This window comes from Pelodiscus sinensis, chromosome 11, assembly GCF_052426305.1.
Source record: "Pelodiscus sinensis isolate ZL-2025 chromosome 11, ASM5242630v1, whole genome shotgun sequence".
Lineage (NCBI taxonomy): Eukaryota > Metazoa > Chordata > Testudines > Trionychidae > Pelodiscus > Pelodiscus sinensis.
The window spans coordinates 31,477,857-31,496,613 of record NC_143062.1 but is presented as its reverse complement, the minus strand read 5'-3'; the positions used below and the strand labels follow the sequence as shown (position 1 = coordinate 31,496,613).

The 18,757-nt window shown below is 40.8% G+C and overlaps 1 protein-coding gene across 6 annotated transcripts in view; it reads right to left on the bottom strand.

Moving 5' to 3' along the window:
• The window catches only part of NR2C2 (nuclear receptor subfamily 2 group C member 2), a 76,484-nt gene that overhangs the window by 7,195 nt on the left and 50,532 nt on the right, over positions 1–18,757 (bottom strand). For 4 of the 6 annotated variants that reach the window (XM_075938756.2, XM_075938754.2, XM_075938758.2 and 1 more), the window contains 3 exons: positions 10,722–10,859; positions 8,447–8,552; positions 724–6,863 (listed from right to left, as the gene is read on the bottom strand). In XM_075938756.2, the coding sequence (XP_075794871.1) occupies positions 6,689–6,863; positions 8,447–8,552; positions 10,722–10,859 (419 nt within the window). In that variant the 3' untranslated portion in view covers positions 724–6,688. Of the gene's footprint in view, positions 1–723; positions 6,864–8,446; positions 8,553–10,721; positions 10,860–18,757 lie in introns of those variants that run through there. The other 2 variants (XM_075938755.2, XM_075938759.2) reach the window with 2 other exon arrangements.

Here is an 18,757-nt window from a genome sequence, read left to right as displayed (position 1 = left end):
TATTTTGAAGAGGCTTGACAGCCCTATAAAAAAGACTTTTCAAATGACACAGCAACTCCAGAATTAAAGAGGGGAATATCAAACACACAATATAAAACAGCTTTTGATTTTTTTCACTTCTCACTCTTAATAATGCCCCCTGTGCAAATCTGAAAGTAACATTTCTATTACTCAGGTTATCGTTCTATGTCTAGTAACTCTGACGCCTCCCTGTTGTGTGTGAAAGAGCCAGCAAAAGAAGCTATGTTTGCTTCTACATCTATGTACAAAGATGTATTATCATAGCAGATGTTCTCTGCTACTATCACAGTAAGTGTATCTACCATCATACTGCTGCTATCAGGCTGGTCTGATGCACTCCTGGAATTAAATTCTGAAATTACCTGAGGCTACTTGGAGCTTTTCTCCCCATCTATCTGCTTTTCCAGAGGTAAGAGAGGAAGAAGGAAAATCTTTTGCCTATAGGGAGATTTGAACCTGCAAGTAGTTGCTGAACAATCTGCATTTTAATTCGGCCTTGGAGCATACTTCTATGTTTTTGCCTGTTTCCCTGTGTATGTTCGGACATCCCACAATGTCAGCAATGAGCAGCTGGTACCAAGATTGGAACTATAATACCTGTTAATTTCTTGTTTATGTCAGTGGTACCTTAAATGTAATTGAGAATGGCAGAGATATCAGCACAGTTCTGAGAATCTAGTTTGTTAAAAGGGTTGCTTGAAGTGTGTGTGTGTGTGTGTGTGTGTGTGTGTGTGTGTGTGTGTGTGTGTGTACACATACCAATATTAACTTCTGCATTATCTGATATTGGGTATCCCATTGCTGTCACTATTGCAGAAGGGTGTTCCTGATCTGCCCTTGCTATAAGTGAATCTTTAGGGCTACATCTATACTGGATAGTTTTTGTGCATAAATGGCCATCCACACTAGAAGCATATTTTTGCTCAAGACAAAGTACAGTAGATTGTCAGAAGACAGGGCTTTTTGCACGAGAGTTATTCCTCTTTCTATGGGGAATACGCCTTTTTGCTCAAGAGCTCTTGTGCAAAAAGGCATGTGTGGATGGACAACAGGTTTCTTCCGCAAGAAACCCATTGGAAAAAGCACAGGTGCTTTGATGGTCATTCTGTGAATGCCCATCTGAGCTTTCTTGTGCAAGAGCTCATGACAGCGTGGACGCTGTCTTGCGCAAAAGCACATGGCAGTGTGGACGCGCTCTTGTGCAAGAAGTTTTTGCGGAAGATCTCTTCTGCAAAAGGTTCTTGCGCAAGAAGCTTGCAATGTAGATGAAGCCTAGCTTGGCAGGCTCCCCTCTTCCTTGCTGAAACCCATTCACAGTGGCATTGTCAGTCAGCTCTTTGAACAAGGAGTGCTCTGACTATGCCTCCTCGTACCCCAATATACTCCAGAACACACCCTGAGCGAAAGGCTTCTAGGGGTGAGGGGAGAGGAAACCCATCTCTGCTGCTGACATAGAAGCCTTCTTGAGCTAATGCTATTCATTGGTAAACTTTATGCCTGCCTTATACCCCATCTGTGTCAGGAACGATGGTGCAAGGGGGCTGGAGGTCAATGACGAGTCTTGCCATCTGTGACTACGCAGCCAGCCAAAACTTCCATTGGCTAGCAATCAATTTTCTGCTGCATATAAATTAACCATTGTCTACATTCTAACCATTTAAAGATTAGTCAAAATCTGGATTTGTGTATCGTAGCTAAAGATCTGGGCTCAGTTTCTTCTGTCCCATCCACCAGTTTTATATCAGAGTAACGCCACTGGCTTCCAAGGGTGAGTTCTAATCTACGAATAGTTGAAGGGAAAGGAAAATAATCTAATCTTAGTTCTGATTGTAGTTTGACCAGTCAGTGTAACTAAGGAGAATTGCTCTTATTTAGATATTTTAAATATATCTGTTTGTTTTAGGTTCATATACAATAAAAACAATTAAAAATCTTTTAAAAATAACCAAATATTGCTTACTCAAATTAACCTTTTGTAATTGCAAATAACCATTCCTTTATACTCACATACAAACTCCAAACTCATATTTTTTCTTGAAAGAATGGGAAAACAGACAGCATATCCTGATAGTCAACAGCTTTGGGAGTTATTGGACTATTATCACTCACTGCATTCAGAACAATATCAGCCAACAGAGAGTTTTTGTATGAACTGTCTTACTGCTATATATGGATGGTCAAACTAGATCCACCATGACACTTAAAAACAATTTACGTTTGAAAGCAGCACAATGAGACTTTAGCAGGTTTTGAAGATAATCAGAGAGAGTAGCAGGAACTTTAGTTGGATGCAAGGTTTTCTAGAATCACTATCAGGCTTTGTTACTTTGGCTCCTAATTTTGCAAGGTCAAATTTGGCCACACAATTAGCTTTGCAATACTAAATTTTTACCAAATTTAACATTAACACAAATGTTTCCAATAATTCTGTCATTATTTCAAAAGAAAAACAAAAATATTCCCAATCTATATTTACAATACAAAAATGCACATAAGCCAATAAATGGCAGAAAAATAACGTTTGTAATATGCTTTCAATTTTAACAATCAAGTGCATTACTAATAACATAGGCAAGGAATTTACTGTCTGAACATAGAGGATCAGGTCCTATGTGGCAGCCAATCTGTGAAGAGTTTTATTCAATGGTGTGCAAAGTTGACAAAGTTTACCTTTACACTCTTATGATCTTGGAAGCTGCTGTATGAAGCTAATTTCCTGAGCTATATTAAAGGAGCACAAGAGTTGCAATGGGAACAAGGAGCTGAAAATATGGCCAATGATTAGAATAATACAGGAACAACTTGGTTATGCCCCACTGTCCCAAGCCATGCCTTTCCCCCCTGCTATCCCAGTAATAGGTGGCTGGAATAGCATAAATCAGTTCTATGCTTCTGGTAGATTAGCCTTATATTAGGATAGTCCTTCTGGAGCCAGGAGAGATGGCTTCACAGCTAGATTATCTCAGTGGTTTGGTGCAAAAAAGCCACACCACACTGGAGTTTGGCTCATACTTTTTAATAGGCCAATAATATTGTAAATGACTGTTTTACAGCATTGCTCTCTGTAAAGCAGGGCTACTCAACACATGGCCAGGGGGCCACATGCAGCCTGTGGGACGTTTCTTTACGGCTCGCTGTGCAGTTTGGGTTTACATGGGGCTCAACACGTGGCCCACAGGTGGGAGTCAAAACAAAAAAGTCAATATAATGATCTTCTATTGATATGCGTTTTAGAAGTTAAATTCCTGGACTGTCATTGCTCATTAAAAGTGCTGTCATATTGGTAGAAATAGAGTAAATATTGAATTGTACTAATATTAGCAGAACTGACTTAAATGGGATCTGCATGTTGTGTAGTCTTGCCGTAATCTTTGTATTCATGCCCGTCAGTGTGAAATAAGCTATTTGCGTATATTTACATATATATTTGCATGTATATGCAATCACACTTAAGTTGCAGCCCTCAGCATGTGCTGTGAGTATCATTGTGGCCCCCGGAGCTTCCAGAGTTGAGTAGACCTACTGTAAAGCATACCAATTCCTTGGCTCAGTGTTAATTATAGCTCTTGAACAGCATGTGAAAAAAGAAGCCTGAAGCTTATTATTCACACCTATCCTGTTATCTGTAACTTGTATTCAAATAGCTGGGAACCTGAATATCTCCTAAGCTGTGAGATCCACTATCTGCTGTCCAAACTTCTACCATCTAAACTGCTTGTCTTAGAATCAAAATAACGTATGTTCAGAGAAAACATTTTTTAATTACATGGGGGCTAGGTTAGTTTGGGTCTCACAAACCATGACAATGATGCTACATGAACAGAGTCTTCATAGTTTAAAGGTGGTAATTTAAGGTTTTAAAATAAAAAGTTTAATTATGGAACTGCTTCACACTATCCTTAAATGCATTTACACTTTTAAAAAGTAAACCGTAAGTATGGGCCCGATGGCAATACCCACACTCACGCTAAGTATCATTTTATTCTACGCAAGTCTTACGTAAGTCCATGAGACTACCTGCAGAATAATGTACAAATGGTATAGCCCTATGTTTACAGAATGCATTCTATACATGTTAACTGAGCTGTGTGAAATTCACCATTTTTTATTTATAAAATTTAATGCATAAATTTTGCTCGACAGCTTAGCTTTATGTGGGATTTCTTTTTCAAAATGACTATTTTCACAATGAAAAAAAACAACCAAATTTTTGCATGTTTTCAACACAGAAGCCATTTTTACTCAAATCTGTGCTCATCTTTACTAGCAAAGGAGACCCTTTACTTGAGAAATGTACATGTTCAACATGTTTATGAAAATGATCTCAAACTTACAATAAAATTGGTTTTGTATATTTTTTGGTTATGAATATTTCACACTTCTCCAGCAATGCTTATTTGACTGCTGGAATAATTTTTACTAAATATTACAAGTGATTAAGTTACATCAGTTGCTAATCTGCAATTAACCCCCTACAAAAACAGTTTAATGTGTACTCTAAATTTTTAAATGAACAAGCAAAACAGTAAACCTGTAACATTCACATTTGCACAGAAAAGGGCTATAACTTTTCTTTGAAATTCTGTTTCCAAGGCAAGTACCTTATATGTTAAAATTCAGACTGCAACTAATTTCTAAGACCAACAAATAAACCCTTTAAACAGGGGTTTTATGTTGGAAGCCCTGACACAACCCTGCAAGTAGTGATACTATAATATAATGGCTAAGGCTTAGGTCTGCATTCCAGTTGGCCTAAGGAAGTTCAAAACGTAGGGCCTTTTGTCACTTCATTTACTATAATAAAAGCCTAGGAAGAAGATGGTGCAATACTTCAGATGTCTGCCTTTGCTCTGCATTCTGTCTATACCACCCTTTTTGAGAACCAAGGTTTCTGAATGTTATAAAGATGGTGAATGCAACTGAATTTAATGTACATATGATCTAAAATCACATAGTTGTACTTGTCAGAATGAGTGTTACAAATGAGATACTTACATCAGATGTGAATTGTACCAAGACAGGACTTGATAATACATTAATAGGCTAACCTGGAGTTGCTTAAAATCCTTTGGCTATAGCTCAGACCCTTGAGAGAGAGCAACCAACCCTTCTGGAATGTTTCTAAATCGATGTCAATACCAGAAACAAAAAAATGCTGAACTCATTATTTATATTTTTGTCACACACAAGTATGCAAGTAGAAAATGACACTGCCAAGAAATTCATTAAAGTAATTAATGAATGTATGTAATAAGCAAGAATCAGCTCAATGAAGATATAACTCTTCTGACAAAATGCTTTTTATGAATTTTGATTGTTTAAAATATTCTGTGTTAATATTAAAATAAATATTTTACATTAAAATTAATGAAATATTAGCAGGAACAGGCCAATCCTAGAAAACAACTTGTAGGTTACTACCCAAGATAAAAACAAAGATAGTTTAATATTTTAACTCCAAACAATCGGTCATTAACTGTAACTGCATATGAATGAATATAAAAAACCTGGCTGACACGCCAATTTAGAATGGAATCAGGATAGGGAACACTGCAGAAGACAGGCTTCTTAGTCTCTGGGGATGGAAGAAAACCTCATATTGTGCACTTATCCCTTTAGCTTACAACAGCATTATGGGCTTTACCATAGTCATAACCATCCCCTTTGGCTCCTATGATGGTGAGGGTCATTTAGGGCTGAAGAGAGAAGGAATGAATTTGAAAATATAAAAAGTATAGAGAGCATAGACTGCAAGACTCTAGTTGAAAGGATTGCTTCCCTGCCAGTTAATGACTGATTTTTCCCACAATCAAAAGGCATACTGATGGAATAATATCTATCATGACTGTGTTCTATTCCAGGCTGGAATTTAAACTTTAAGGAAGCTGAAATTTTCATCATTACTACGGCAAGAAATTCTACCTTCCAATTTGAGCAATTTCTGTAGCATTTGTTAATGTTGCTATTTATACTGTAGTCATTATACTTTTGTCAAATAAACCACATTTTCAATAATTTAGCAGTTTAATGCTAACAGTGTGGAAATTTGCTTTAAAGTTCCATGTTACCATTAAATGCATAACATTACTAATAGCAATTTTTTGTAGTACGAATGATTGTCTCCCTGTAGCCTTCACAGAAATCAATAGCTTTTTGACCAAAAACATATGCATTTTTCCATTTGTCCTGCTCATACGTAGAATGTTGATGACATTATCGATGTGACAAGTGCTTAGAAAGTGCTAATATCATTATACCCTGGTAATTATTAGATCTTAATTCCAAGGAAAAATTAAATATATACATACTGTTCTTCTTTTAGCAATTTTAATACTAATCTCTGACATTATAAAACTCTATTTTTGCCCATTAATAATTTCTAAATACAAAGCACATTAAAAGTATGTTCAGTAATCTATAGCCTTTTGAATGAAAGGCATCAAAACACTCCTTATGGCAGAAAGGGTCCTAGTAGGAAGTGTTTGAATAGCTTTTTATACTTTGTCATTGGAGATAAATAGACAAGGAGCAGTCTGGTAGGAAACTGATAACATGTTGGAAATATTTGTACATACCAAAATGTCATTTTTTAAAACTTATCTCTCTTAATTGTGTAGTTACTTGTTTTATTAAAATTACTTTGATTCATCAAGATGAATTGTTCCCATTATGCAGACGTGCCAGTTATTTGACCATTATACTCTGCAGTTTCCATTTTGAGGATATATGGGATTATGCTGTCAATCGGAACATTTCCGATGAGACCAGTAAAAAAAAGTTCCTCTGTAATACTAGAGCTCATCAGTCTAAGTGCTGGCAGGCGAACTAGAATCCGGGCTAACCTGGAAAAGAAGTTCAGGAGATTATGAAAATGTATAATGCAAATTAACCTAAACTATTGTGCTTCTAAAGAGCTGGATCTGCTTTTATTATTAAAGTAATTCATGAGTGAGAAGAAAGGCAGTTTATGTTAATTTCACTACCGTGAAAAGAGTATCTATGCTTATTCTTTCACCTTGTAAATTAAATGAAACATGCACAGTTCTTTAAGTCTACTGTCTAAAATTCCCAGGTTTGCAAGTGTTTCTTGGTAAGGACAATGTCTCATTCTGATCATGAGGGCATTTTCATATTTTGAAGAGCAAAATGCTTAATTAGTTCAAATAATCTAGACAGGATCACCCTCAGTTGCCTAGCAACTTGTTAATGACAAACTAGATAGCAAAAGTGGCTTGAGAATATATAAAAAGGAAGCAGAAAAATCTGAAAAGAAAGGGGAATTCTGAAGGGTCTGTTGTTCCCTATTATGCTAGTCCCAAAGTCCATGTTTTGTTAAAGTGTAAAGATAGTGACTAAAATATATAAATATGTAGATGTTAACCTTATACCACAGCTGACTTTTTAAAAGCAGTTTTACTTCCTTATACCACAGCTGACTTTTTAAAAGCAGTTTTACTTTACAATAATTCAGTATCATATCTTCTGTGTTTAAACTGGCAAGGATCACATGACAAAAATTAAAATAAATGAGTTTCTTGATGAAATTATTTAAAGCATATAACGGCTCAGCCCTCCAGCAATAAAATAAAGAGACTTGTTGATAGTTAATGGCTAGCTGTGGAAAAAATTCTGTGTAGAATCAATTCTGTTAATATAGCATCTCTTGTAAATGTGTGAGGACTTTGTAAAGGACTGATGTCAGAAATCCCTTTTTGTAGGCATAAGTTTGAATACTTTCCTCTATCTACATGATTTTATGCCTGCAATAAATGATTTAGAAGTGGAAGTATTCTATATTCACCCACAGGAGGTTACCAACTGCACTCACAAAAATTGAGGCCAGTCTTTGGGAAATTTGGTTATTTATGCTTTTACCTTCCCTTATTCTTTATTGAGAAGTATAGCTGCATGGGAAAATACTTTTATTTTTCAGTGGTGCAAGTCACTTCACTGGCATAAAGCCAGAGTAATTAGTAAACAAAAAAAAATTCCATGCAACTAACATTTTAGACAAGTGTCCTTGTAAATTAAGAAATGGAGGAAAAAAAACAAAAACAAAAGGTAGGTAGAATTCCTTCTAGTTACAAGCTTAAGGGGCTTAGTTACTATCCTCCCATCTAAATCTTGGTTTTCAAAGGTTTAATATGTTGGCAGTCTGCAGATGCACAACACTTACTATACATACCTGTTAAACTTTAAAAGGTCAGGAATTTATTCACCAGTTTCTCTCAAATGAAAAAACTGTAGGCAATCAATCCTGCTTCTTGCCATGTTTAAATTAAACTCATCTACTTTTAAAAATGTGCAAATGAGGATTTCCTTCTTTTGTTTGAGTCCTCACAAAACTAAATTTGATTGAACATTCTTATGTCTTAATGCTGAAACCACTGGTCATGGAATCATTCAGGATATCAAAAATAAATACCTATAAGTATCTTCTGGATAGGTTTTTTGGACATAGTCTTGTAACTCCATTTGTGCCTTCTCTTGGAATTTTTCTATTTGGCTTGAACTTGTCAGACCAGGGTGATCTAAGGAAAGAAAACATTTTTAACAGTCAATGGTTTCACGCTATAAGAAGATAGGAGTACTTACAAAGAATCTTCCACTTAAGTGCTTAATTAAATCTCAATAAATAATTCTGAGATTATGTCATTAATAAATAGGCTGGTGCTCTAACTGTATTTTCTGCTCACTGTTGGTTCTGTAACACATGTATTTAGCTAAAATTTAATTCCCAGTTTTAGAGTTAGTCACTCACTTTACCTAATGCAGCTGGCTGTGCCCACAGAACTGGAAGCACATCAGCTATCTGAATGCACATCAGCTATCAGTGGGTCCTATCAGGCTACAGGGTGGACAGCTTTTAAGGGCATGATTATTTGTTTCTGCTCCCTCTCATTTCAAATTGGTTCCCCTCTGGACTTACAAAGCAGAGTAACCAATCTCTTGCTTTCAAGATTTTTTTTTACTTCCAAACCTTCACTAGTTTGTGTTGTCTCAATTCCAGATGCTTTCAGCTCCTCACTGAACAGTTCAATGTTCAGAAGAACAGAAAATGCCATAGATATGACTATGCCAAAGCTTTTCAATGACAGGCTCATATGGTCATATGTTTAATGCCCTTTCTTTCTCCCTTGAGGACTGCAGTAGGCCTGTGCTTAGAATCTTTCTCCTCCCACATCAGATAGAAGCAACTCTTACAGTGTGGCCTAATGGACAGAGACTGAATTAGGACTAAGGAGACCTACACTATAGCTGAGGTCGATTTAAGATACATAGTTCCAGCTCCATAAATAATGTAGCTGGAATCAATGTGCTTTAAGTGGACCCACTAAATCAAATGGTGGAAAATCAATCGCCTCAGCATTGTACCCCTAGGTTCTGTTTCTGCTCTGCCAACAGCGTGTTGGGTGACCTTGGGTCACTTCACTTACCTAGATACACTTTCCCCATCCGTAAAGATAGGAAAGTGAAACTTACCTCCTTGTAAAGAGCTTTGAGATCTGCTCATTAAAAGATGATTGATAAGAACTATGTGTTGTTATTCTAATACTACAGAAGAATCCAAGACAGTCTGTGAAAAATCTCCCAAAGCAACAGCTCAAGACCCTAAATTAATCTAATTAAAACAAGATTTATGAAGAGTAGATAGAGAAAATATTAAAGAAAAAAAAGAGGCTAAATACTTCGTAAAACTCAGCAAGGTAGATGAGATAGAATTAGTTACAGTGGAAATAGAAAGTAAATACCCTACAGTTCTAAGACAAGCACTTCCCTCTCACTCAGCCGGTCAGGATTCTTATATACTCGTTCAATTTCTGAGGAACATATTTAACTCCTCTTTCCCTGCCTGCATCACTTTGTACTTTGATATACCTATGGATACCTCTGACAAAGGTGTGTTCTCTGAGGAAATCCTGAGATCTCATACACAATGTCCATTGTATGGGTTCTGTTTTTTTTAGTTTATCAGCTCATATGCTCATTGTCCTTGTTAACAAATTGGTGGTAGGGGGAACGATATTGTGTGTAGTGGTGGCTGTATCTAAACCACAGTAGAATTTCATCTCACATCTGCATCTTCTACCCCCTTTTGCATATTCTTAATAAAAGAATGTTAACACTGAAACAAGTACCTTTCAATCACTTATAGCCAGAGGATATATTTTCCCAATCATTTTTACCATTAATTATATTCCATATTGAATGAAAACTGACAGATTCTCAGTCATCTGTCACACATACCTACTCCCAATCCTGACATGAGCATGCAGAGTAGGGAAATGGATAGCACAGCTTTATGCCACTCAGTGATCTTACATCAATATAGTCCCGTGCAGCACTATCAGAGCAGCCTTCAGGTTTCTTTATGCTGTCAGAGTATCACAAAGCAGTTTGGGAAAGGGTGGTGGTCTGAGAATTCTGCCTTTAATGCATATAAATATGTACAAAACATGTAGAATTAAACATTGAGCACGAAATATTGTGCCCCAAAGTTATTTTTAAAAGGGGTTATTTATGATAAAGTCTAATGGTGCTGTCTGATATTTTATGAACAACTCAGTAGAACAGTCTCTTTGTTACTGGATATTTGATTCTTTTAAAAGTTTCCTGGTGTCAAAAGATAAATATATTTAAGTTCAGCATCTGAACTGCAATTACAATTAGGTCATTATAATGGTTGTTGAATACCTTACCAGGGCTAAAGAGGACTATAGCTTTAAGGTATGCATATTCATATCCATCAATATCAAGCTTGGCCATGCTGTTACAGAACTCCTGAAGTTTCCAGATGTGTTCCATGACTTGCTTTATCCTGTCTCCGGAAAGCTTATCTACAATAAGACATTACACTTTCTCTTGAGAGAGTTCAAATACATTTGAAAATTAACAAAACACATTCATCTCCTTTGCAGGAATAGATCAAATGAAATTTAAAATAATTCTGAATTGATTATAAACTTTTTTTTTAACCATTTAAAATATATTATGGATGACTTAATACTCATGGAAGTAAGGATTGAGGACCTTATAAATTAGAGTCAGGTACACTAGTGTCAAACATGATGCAATATTTTTCAAAAAGGTTTGCCAATATATCTAAACCTATCCTGAAACACCTATATTATGCCAGTGATGGGCCTCTGCTAAGCAGATTGTGCTATATATTTAAACAGGAGTTTTGGGGAGGTGGACAAAAATGAGAGATTAGGTGCAGAAGACTACCAGATTAATTTATTATAAGTAATAATCCACTCTGGAATCACTCTAGTTGTCCACAAGTGAAAGGCTAATGCAATATGACTGTGCCACCTTTTTCCATATCTGTTTCTTTAGAAATAGATTGTGCGCTCACTTTAATATGTGCCCTTTCTCCCTCTTACGGAGCATAATTAACACAGGGTGATCCCTCAGCTTTTCATATTACCAGGTTCTTTGTGTTGACTTCATCTCCTTTCTGTTTAAATGTGTTTATTTGGAAATTGCTATACCAATTAAGAATTTTCTCAATTTTCATAGTTTTAGTTGAGCCTGAAAAAGAGATGTATGGGGGTCTTGGTGTTTCAGAAAGAGTTAGCTGAAAAAGGAAGAAATACTCTTGGGCATGTTTACACTAGGAATCTATTTCGAAATACAGTAAAACCTGTGTTAAATTACAGTCAGGTATACTAGTGACAAACGGGGATTAGGTCATGCCGGTTTTCTGAAAATTCTGGATATCTGAGAGGCAGGAGCCATGTGGGGGCTGGGATGTGGCCTTCTGGGGGGGGCCACGAGCCATGGGGGGGCAGATACGGCCTGGTGAAGGGGGTGGAAGCTGGGAGGCAGAGATAGCGGGGGCAGTCTGCCTGGAGGGGGGGAGGAACTGCGGGAGAGGAAGCCAGGATGTGTGGGGAAGAGGGGCAGGCCAAGCGGCCATGAGGGTGCTGGGCTGCTAGGAGCTGCAGGGGGCTTACCTGCTGGGGAGGAGATGTGGAGGCACGGGGGGAGAGGGGCGGAGGCGAGCCCGAGCGGCCGCGAGCCGCAGGGGGGCCGGGATGCAGCCTAGCATCAGGCGGCTATAGCGGCCGTTTGCTCATCCCCCAAGTACGTGCTGCATTCCTGGCTTAAAGCACCAGTTTCCTTTTTTCCCCCCCCCCAGCTCTGAAATTTGCCAGTTTCTAAAGTTTTCCAGCTAGTTAAGTTCCAGATAGCACAGGTTTTACTGTAACTAAATGCGACTTAACTCCCAATTTTACAAAATCAATATAATGTGTCCTCACTACAGGAAAACCTCAAAATTAGTCCAAAGCAGGCTCCATTAATGTGAATGTGCTACCTTGACTTAACGCCCCAGAAAGCAGTAGGAAATAATTAGTTTGAATTACTTTGGAGAGTAATTATTTTGAAATAGCAGCACCGGAACGTCCACACCAGTGTTTCTTAAAGTGTGCTGCTCAACGATTTTTCCCTGGGGGCTTTTTTTTCCTCAACAAAAAAAAATCATTGTTGTTCCCCTTAAAAAAAAATTATTTGGTGTTCCTCGGTCTTAAAAGTTTAAGATACACTGGTCCACACTAACACTATTTTGAAATAAGTGTTATTCCCCATGAAAATCAGGAGTACAGATTTAGAAATAAGTGGCCTCTTATTCTGAAATAACGGGATGGGTAGTGTGGATTCTCTGCTTATAAATTTGACCCTTATAAATAATAAGGGGGGTTATTTCAAAATAAAGCCCTAGTGTAGACCTGGGCTTACTATGTTAAGAAAATAAGAAATATATTTCCTTTTCCTCCTCCCTGAACTGCATATTTGTAGACCAGTCAAAGAAATATGACAGATAGAAACATGAGATTATATTATGACAGATATCTGGATGCATGATTACTATTCATTAAATTAATCAAGATAAGTCTGCTGAAGAAACCTTCAACATATAAAACTTTTCACTGGAAATAAACAAAAACTAAAAGATCTTTAGAACTTAACTCCATGCATGACTTCTAATATTTATATTTCAGAACATTATAACAAGCATTTTTGCAGTAATCTGTACTGCTAATGACTGTATAGATGTGCTTAGCCCTATGTGCCTTAAATTAATGATTACTGTATATATTTTCTGCAACCACAACAAAAAATTGAAAAGAAACTAGACATTTTTACACGTCTTGAAAACAAGAATGAAAATATAATTGAAATTTCTAAGACAGATATACTATGATCATACTTTTGTGACTGACTGTTCAAGGGGATACATGCTACCATATTTTTAATGTATGGGAAACAACGGTACAAAAGTACACAGGAAAAACAGCTGGAATTCTAGAGTTTTCCAGAATTATTAGAATACTCCTATAATCTTCCTAGATACATTTCTAGCATTTTGTATTCACCATTTTAAAATAATAATAAAAAACTTCACTTGATGCCCTTATTTAAAATACCTAGAATAACATAAAATAACCTTATATATAGCCACATCCTCTTCTCAGTGCAAATCTCAACCTAAATAGTGAGGCTAGGTACTGAGGAGATCTGGAAGGATCAGGCTGAAGATGGAATTCTTTTCATTCAGGCTACAGTAGTGCAACCTTATGGCTTGATTAGGGCCTGCGACTCGTATAACCTCCAACCCCTTGCCAGCCAGTAACATGTGGATCTGTCAGTTCCACTAATCTTTCAAGCCCCCTCCACTTTCTAATGCAGAAAAAACCTGAATGGTTTACTCTTCAGGGAATACAGAGTACTCAAGGCCTCCTCCATGACTTCTTTACATCATGCCCCTCTTTTTGTACAGGAGAGCACCACCAGTTATGCTGTGTTTTGAGGAACTGGTTTGGGGGCTGGATTTGCCTATGAGTATTGTGTTTGAAAGGATTACATTTTAAATCAGTAATCACTGATTTTCCCTTTCTAACCAAGCAAAAACCAAGCAAAAAACTCATGGAAAAAAAAGCACATTCTTGATTGTGTGAAAAATTATCACCAATAGCACCGCTACATGATTTGTACATGATGGCAGTCATTTTATTATTAAAAATTAAATTGATAGACTTTAAACATCATATAACAGATTCTGTGCTCTGCTTCCAAGAGGCATCCACAGAAAGCACAGCCCAGGGAAAGGAGTGGCAAAGGTGGCTTTAATACAGTTTTTTACTTAATTCTGCACTGGCTGGTAGCAACAGTGGCTCCTGGAATATACTACAATACCCTCAAGAGCTGTTCTAATGTATAGCAGCTACTTCAGAACTGCAACTTCAATTGATCTGTGCTGCTCCCATATCCTCCTCATTGATGTGAGGGAGTGAAAGGGAAAAATGCCCAGTTAACAGAAAAAATGGTTACTTACCTTCGTAACTGTTGTTCTTCAAGATGTGTTGCTCATGTCCATTCCACGTTAGTGTGTGTGCACTGCGTGCACGCGTTGTCAAAAGTTTTTCCCTTAGCAGTACCTGTTGAGCCAGTAGGAGAGTCTCTGGGAGTAGCACCGGTATACTGGCCAATATATATACCCCTGCTGGCCCAGTTCCTTCTTACTGAACTCAGAAGAGGAGGAGGTGGGGGCAGGATTTGGAATGGACATGAGCAACACATCTCAAAGTACAACAGTTAAGAGGTAAGTAACCTTTTTTTCTTCTTCGAATGATTACCCATGTTCATTCCATTACCCATGTCCATTCTAATGTAGGCATTCGAACTTGCAAATGAAGCCCGGGATATTTAAATATCCCGGGCTTCCTTTGCATGTTCCCGGGCGGGCGCCATTTTTAAATCGCCCTAGTTCAAACTGACTGCCCGCGGCTACACGCGGCAGTCAGAAGTTAATCCGAACCAAGGACTTAGTTCGGATTAACTTCTGACTGCCGCGTGTAGACATGGGCGGTCAGTTCGAACTAGGGGGATTTAAAAATGGCGCCCGCCCGGGAACATGCAAATGAAGCCCGGGATATTTACATCCCGGGCTTCATTTGCAAGTTCGAATGCCTACATTAGCCACCCTAGTTCGAACTAGGAGGCTAGTGTAGACATACCCTAACTGATGAGGAGGATTGCCCTTGCATCCTAAGATCCAGTAGGTAATCCAGGAATAGAGGGATCTGGGCATCCATAGGTGATGCCCTTTTCTGGGTAGCTCAGATAGAGGAGCACTTCCACTTAGCCAGGTGGGTGGTCTAGTGAATAGTTTCCTATTCCCCAGCAGGACCTCCTGCACTCACTCTGAGCACTGCAGCTCCAACGCCGTGAGCCATGGAGCTTCCATGCCATTAGGTGCAGGGACTGCAGATTCAGGTGGCAAAGACTGCTGCAGTCCTGTGTTATCAGGTCTGGGTCCAGTGGGAGATCAATTGGCCTCTTGCAGGATAGGTTCAGGAGGGACGTGAACCAGTCCTGTCTGGGCCACACCAGTGCAATGAGGATCAGGGATGCCCATAACTCCTGAACCCACAAGAGTACCTTGTGAACCAGTGGGAAGGGTGGAAACGCATAAAGTAGATCCTCTGGCCAGGGAGTGATGAGTGTGTCTCCCAGGGATCCCCACCCCATAGGAGCAGAACCATGGGCACTTCCTGTTCTGCTGGGTGGCAAACAGGTCCAGAAGGGGAAACTCCCACCTGCAGAAGATTTGGAGGGCCACATCCCCCCTGAGAGATCATTCGTGGCTGGAGAAGGATCTGATAAGTTGGTCCACCAGGGTGTTCTGGGACCACGAGAGATAGGAGGCAAACAGGTGAATATCCACCCTGATACATAGCTCCCAAAGCTGAAGGGCCTCATGACACAGGAGAGGGGAATGGGCCCCTCCCTGTCTTTTTATGTAGGAGACTACTGACGTGTTGTCTGACACAATGAGAACTGTTCTGCCCCTGAGCTGTGGGAGAAAGGCTAGACAATTGAGCTGGACTGCTCGCCAACATCCTGACATTACTATGCAGGGAGAGTTTGTCCCGTGACCACATACGTTGGGTCCACATGTTGCTAAGATGAACCCCCCAACCAGTGCCAGATGTGTCAGTTAGTAACTGAACAGTAATTCTCCAGCAGAGGTCTGGAGAATGGGACTCCGGTGCAGATCACCCTATCCTGGATCCACCAGTCCAGGGAACGGAGGACATTGGGAAGAACCGTCACCATTCTTAGCCCAAAGGAAGAAGGACAGGTTGTGAACCCACACCAGCCACAACTGTAGTGGGCGCCTGCGAAGCCTGGCATGTTGAATAACGTAGGTGCAGGCAGCCATAAGCCCCATGAGGTGCATGCAGGTCCTGGCCGTCGTCATGGAGATGCCCACATGTCCAGGATGGCCGCCTTGATCACCATAAAACAGCACTTGGGGAAGGAGACTGTGGCCAATGTGGAGTCCAGGTGGGTGCCCACGAACTAAATAACCTGAATGGGGACCAGGGTCGACTTGGTCACATTTAGGACTCCCAACTCCTGAAAAATGTCTTGTAGTAGACCAACGTGGGCCAGCACCAGGTCCAAGGAAGGCCCTTGGAGAAGCCAGTTCTCCAGTTAGGGGAACACCTGGACCTTCTGCTTCCTCAGGGCAGAAGCTACTATGGCCATACACTTTGTGAACAGTCAAAGGGCTGTAGAGAGACCAAATGAGAGGTCCATAAACTGATAATGGTCCGGGCCCACCATAAAGCAGAGGAACCACCTGTGGTGTGGTGTAATACAAATATGGAAGTAGGCATCCTTTAGATCGAGGGCTGTGTACCAGTCTTCGAGGCTCAGGGAAGAGATGATGGATGCCATGGTCACCATCTTGAACTTGGCTTTAAAGGTGTTGAGTTTCCTGAGGTCTAGGATGGGTCAGAATCCCCCTTTGGCCTTGGGAACCAGGAAGTACAGGGAGTAGAATCCTTTGCCCACAAACCCCTGGAGGACCACTTCAGATGCTCCTAGGCTTAGGAATGCTTGTGAGAGGGGTTCCTGAAGAGGGACGGGCCAGGGGGCTGGGAAAGAGCGGGCAAAAGGAAAAGGATGGTATATCCCCTTTCTATCATCTCTAATACCCATTGGTCTGAGGTAACAGACTCCCAGGCATGGTGGAAAGGGAATAGGCGGTCCCTGAACTGGAGAGGTGAGGCTAGTAGGCTGTCCTTGGGTGTACCCTCAAAATTCTTGGTGGGGCCTTGGGACTTGTTGGAGGGGACCTGGCCCTGGTCTGGGAGGGAACGGCACCTGTTACTTCTCCTGTTCACTGGGGCATTCCCGCCCGAGACGGAATGCCTTTGGGTAGCAGGTGTATGAACCCTGAGGGACTTTAAGTTGGCCTGGGTATCCTTGAGGCAATGCCGATGTTGGCTGGCCTGCTCAGAGAAGAGGGACGGCCCCTCGAATGGGAGGTCCTGGATGGTAGTCTGGAGCTCAGGAGGCACTCTGGAGACCTGCAGCCAAAATCTGTGTTGCAGAACCATGGTGTGGGCTGCTGCATCAGCTGCATCCAGGGCGGCTTGGAGGGTGGCCTGAGAAACTACTCTGCCCTCTTCCGAGAGAGATCTGAATTCAAGCCAAGAGTCCTTGGAAAGCAGCTCGGCAAATGTGTCCACGGCCACCCATTTGTCATATGCATAGTGACTCAGAAGAACCTGCTGGTTTGCTATGCGAAGCTGGAGGCTCTCAGAAGCACAGGTCTTTCTGCCCAGAAGGTCCATCTTTTTGGCATGCCTACTCTTAGGCATGGTGCCGGGCTGGCTTTGTCTCTTCCTCTGGTTCACTGCCTGGATGACCAAAGAACCCGGAGGTGAGTGGAAGAAGAGGTGCTTGTTCCCCTCCTGTGGTACAAAGTACTTCTGCTCAACCTTCTTATCGGCTGGTGGGATAAAAGCTGGGGTTTGTCAAAAGGTCTTTGTGATCTTTATCAGAGTCTTATTGATGGGTAAGGCCACTCTGGTGGGGGTGTTGAGCTACAGGATGTCAACTGTAGGATCCGAATCATCTGACACACTCTTTGCCTGTACCCCCAGACTCTGGGCTAAGCAACGGAGGAGCTCCTGATGGGACCTCAAGTCCATGGAGGGCATGGTGGGAAGGAATCTGCCAAGGGCCTTGTCAGGTGAGGATGAAGACCTTTTCGCGCCTACCGCCTCTGGGTCATGGGCCTGTGAGGAGGCCTGGGATAGCACCAACGAGGCCACTGTAGAGGGCTGAGCAGTGGGTGGCCCTCTCTTTGAAGCGGGTCCTGGTGATGCCTGTCCTATGGGAGAGATTACCCTGATATCAGGGAGCAAGTCAATGGGGTCGCTGAAGGAGGAGCTTTGGATCCTGATAAGACTGACTCTGGTTTAGAGGGGTCCACACTTTGGCTCTGATGGTAGGCCCATGGGGTCTAGAAAGGCCACTGTGTCAGGGCCTGCAGCTGTGATGGCCAGGGCTGCTGCTTGGCTGGTACCAGGGCAGGCTGAGGCCATAGCTGCTGTTGCTGGTGGTGCTGCGGTTGCGCTGACGTTCTATGGTTCGGTGCTGCAATCGGTGGTAAGAGTAGGATCAGTGCTGCAACCTTGACCTGTAGCCCCAGGATGACCAGACCAATTCCACCTCTGAGTTGGTTGAATATTCAGAAGTTGACCATGGCAGTGTGGTGGCTGTGACACACCATGGCAGTGTGGTGGCGACCTCCTGCTTGGAGCATGCCAGGTCATTGACTGTGGTTTCCCCCAGTGCTGAGGAGGAGGTGGAGGCATAGCAGGTGGTGGTGCCGGTCCACTCAATGGAGAGGGGCTGGCAGCCAAAAGAC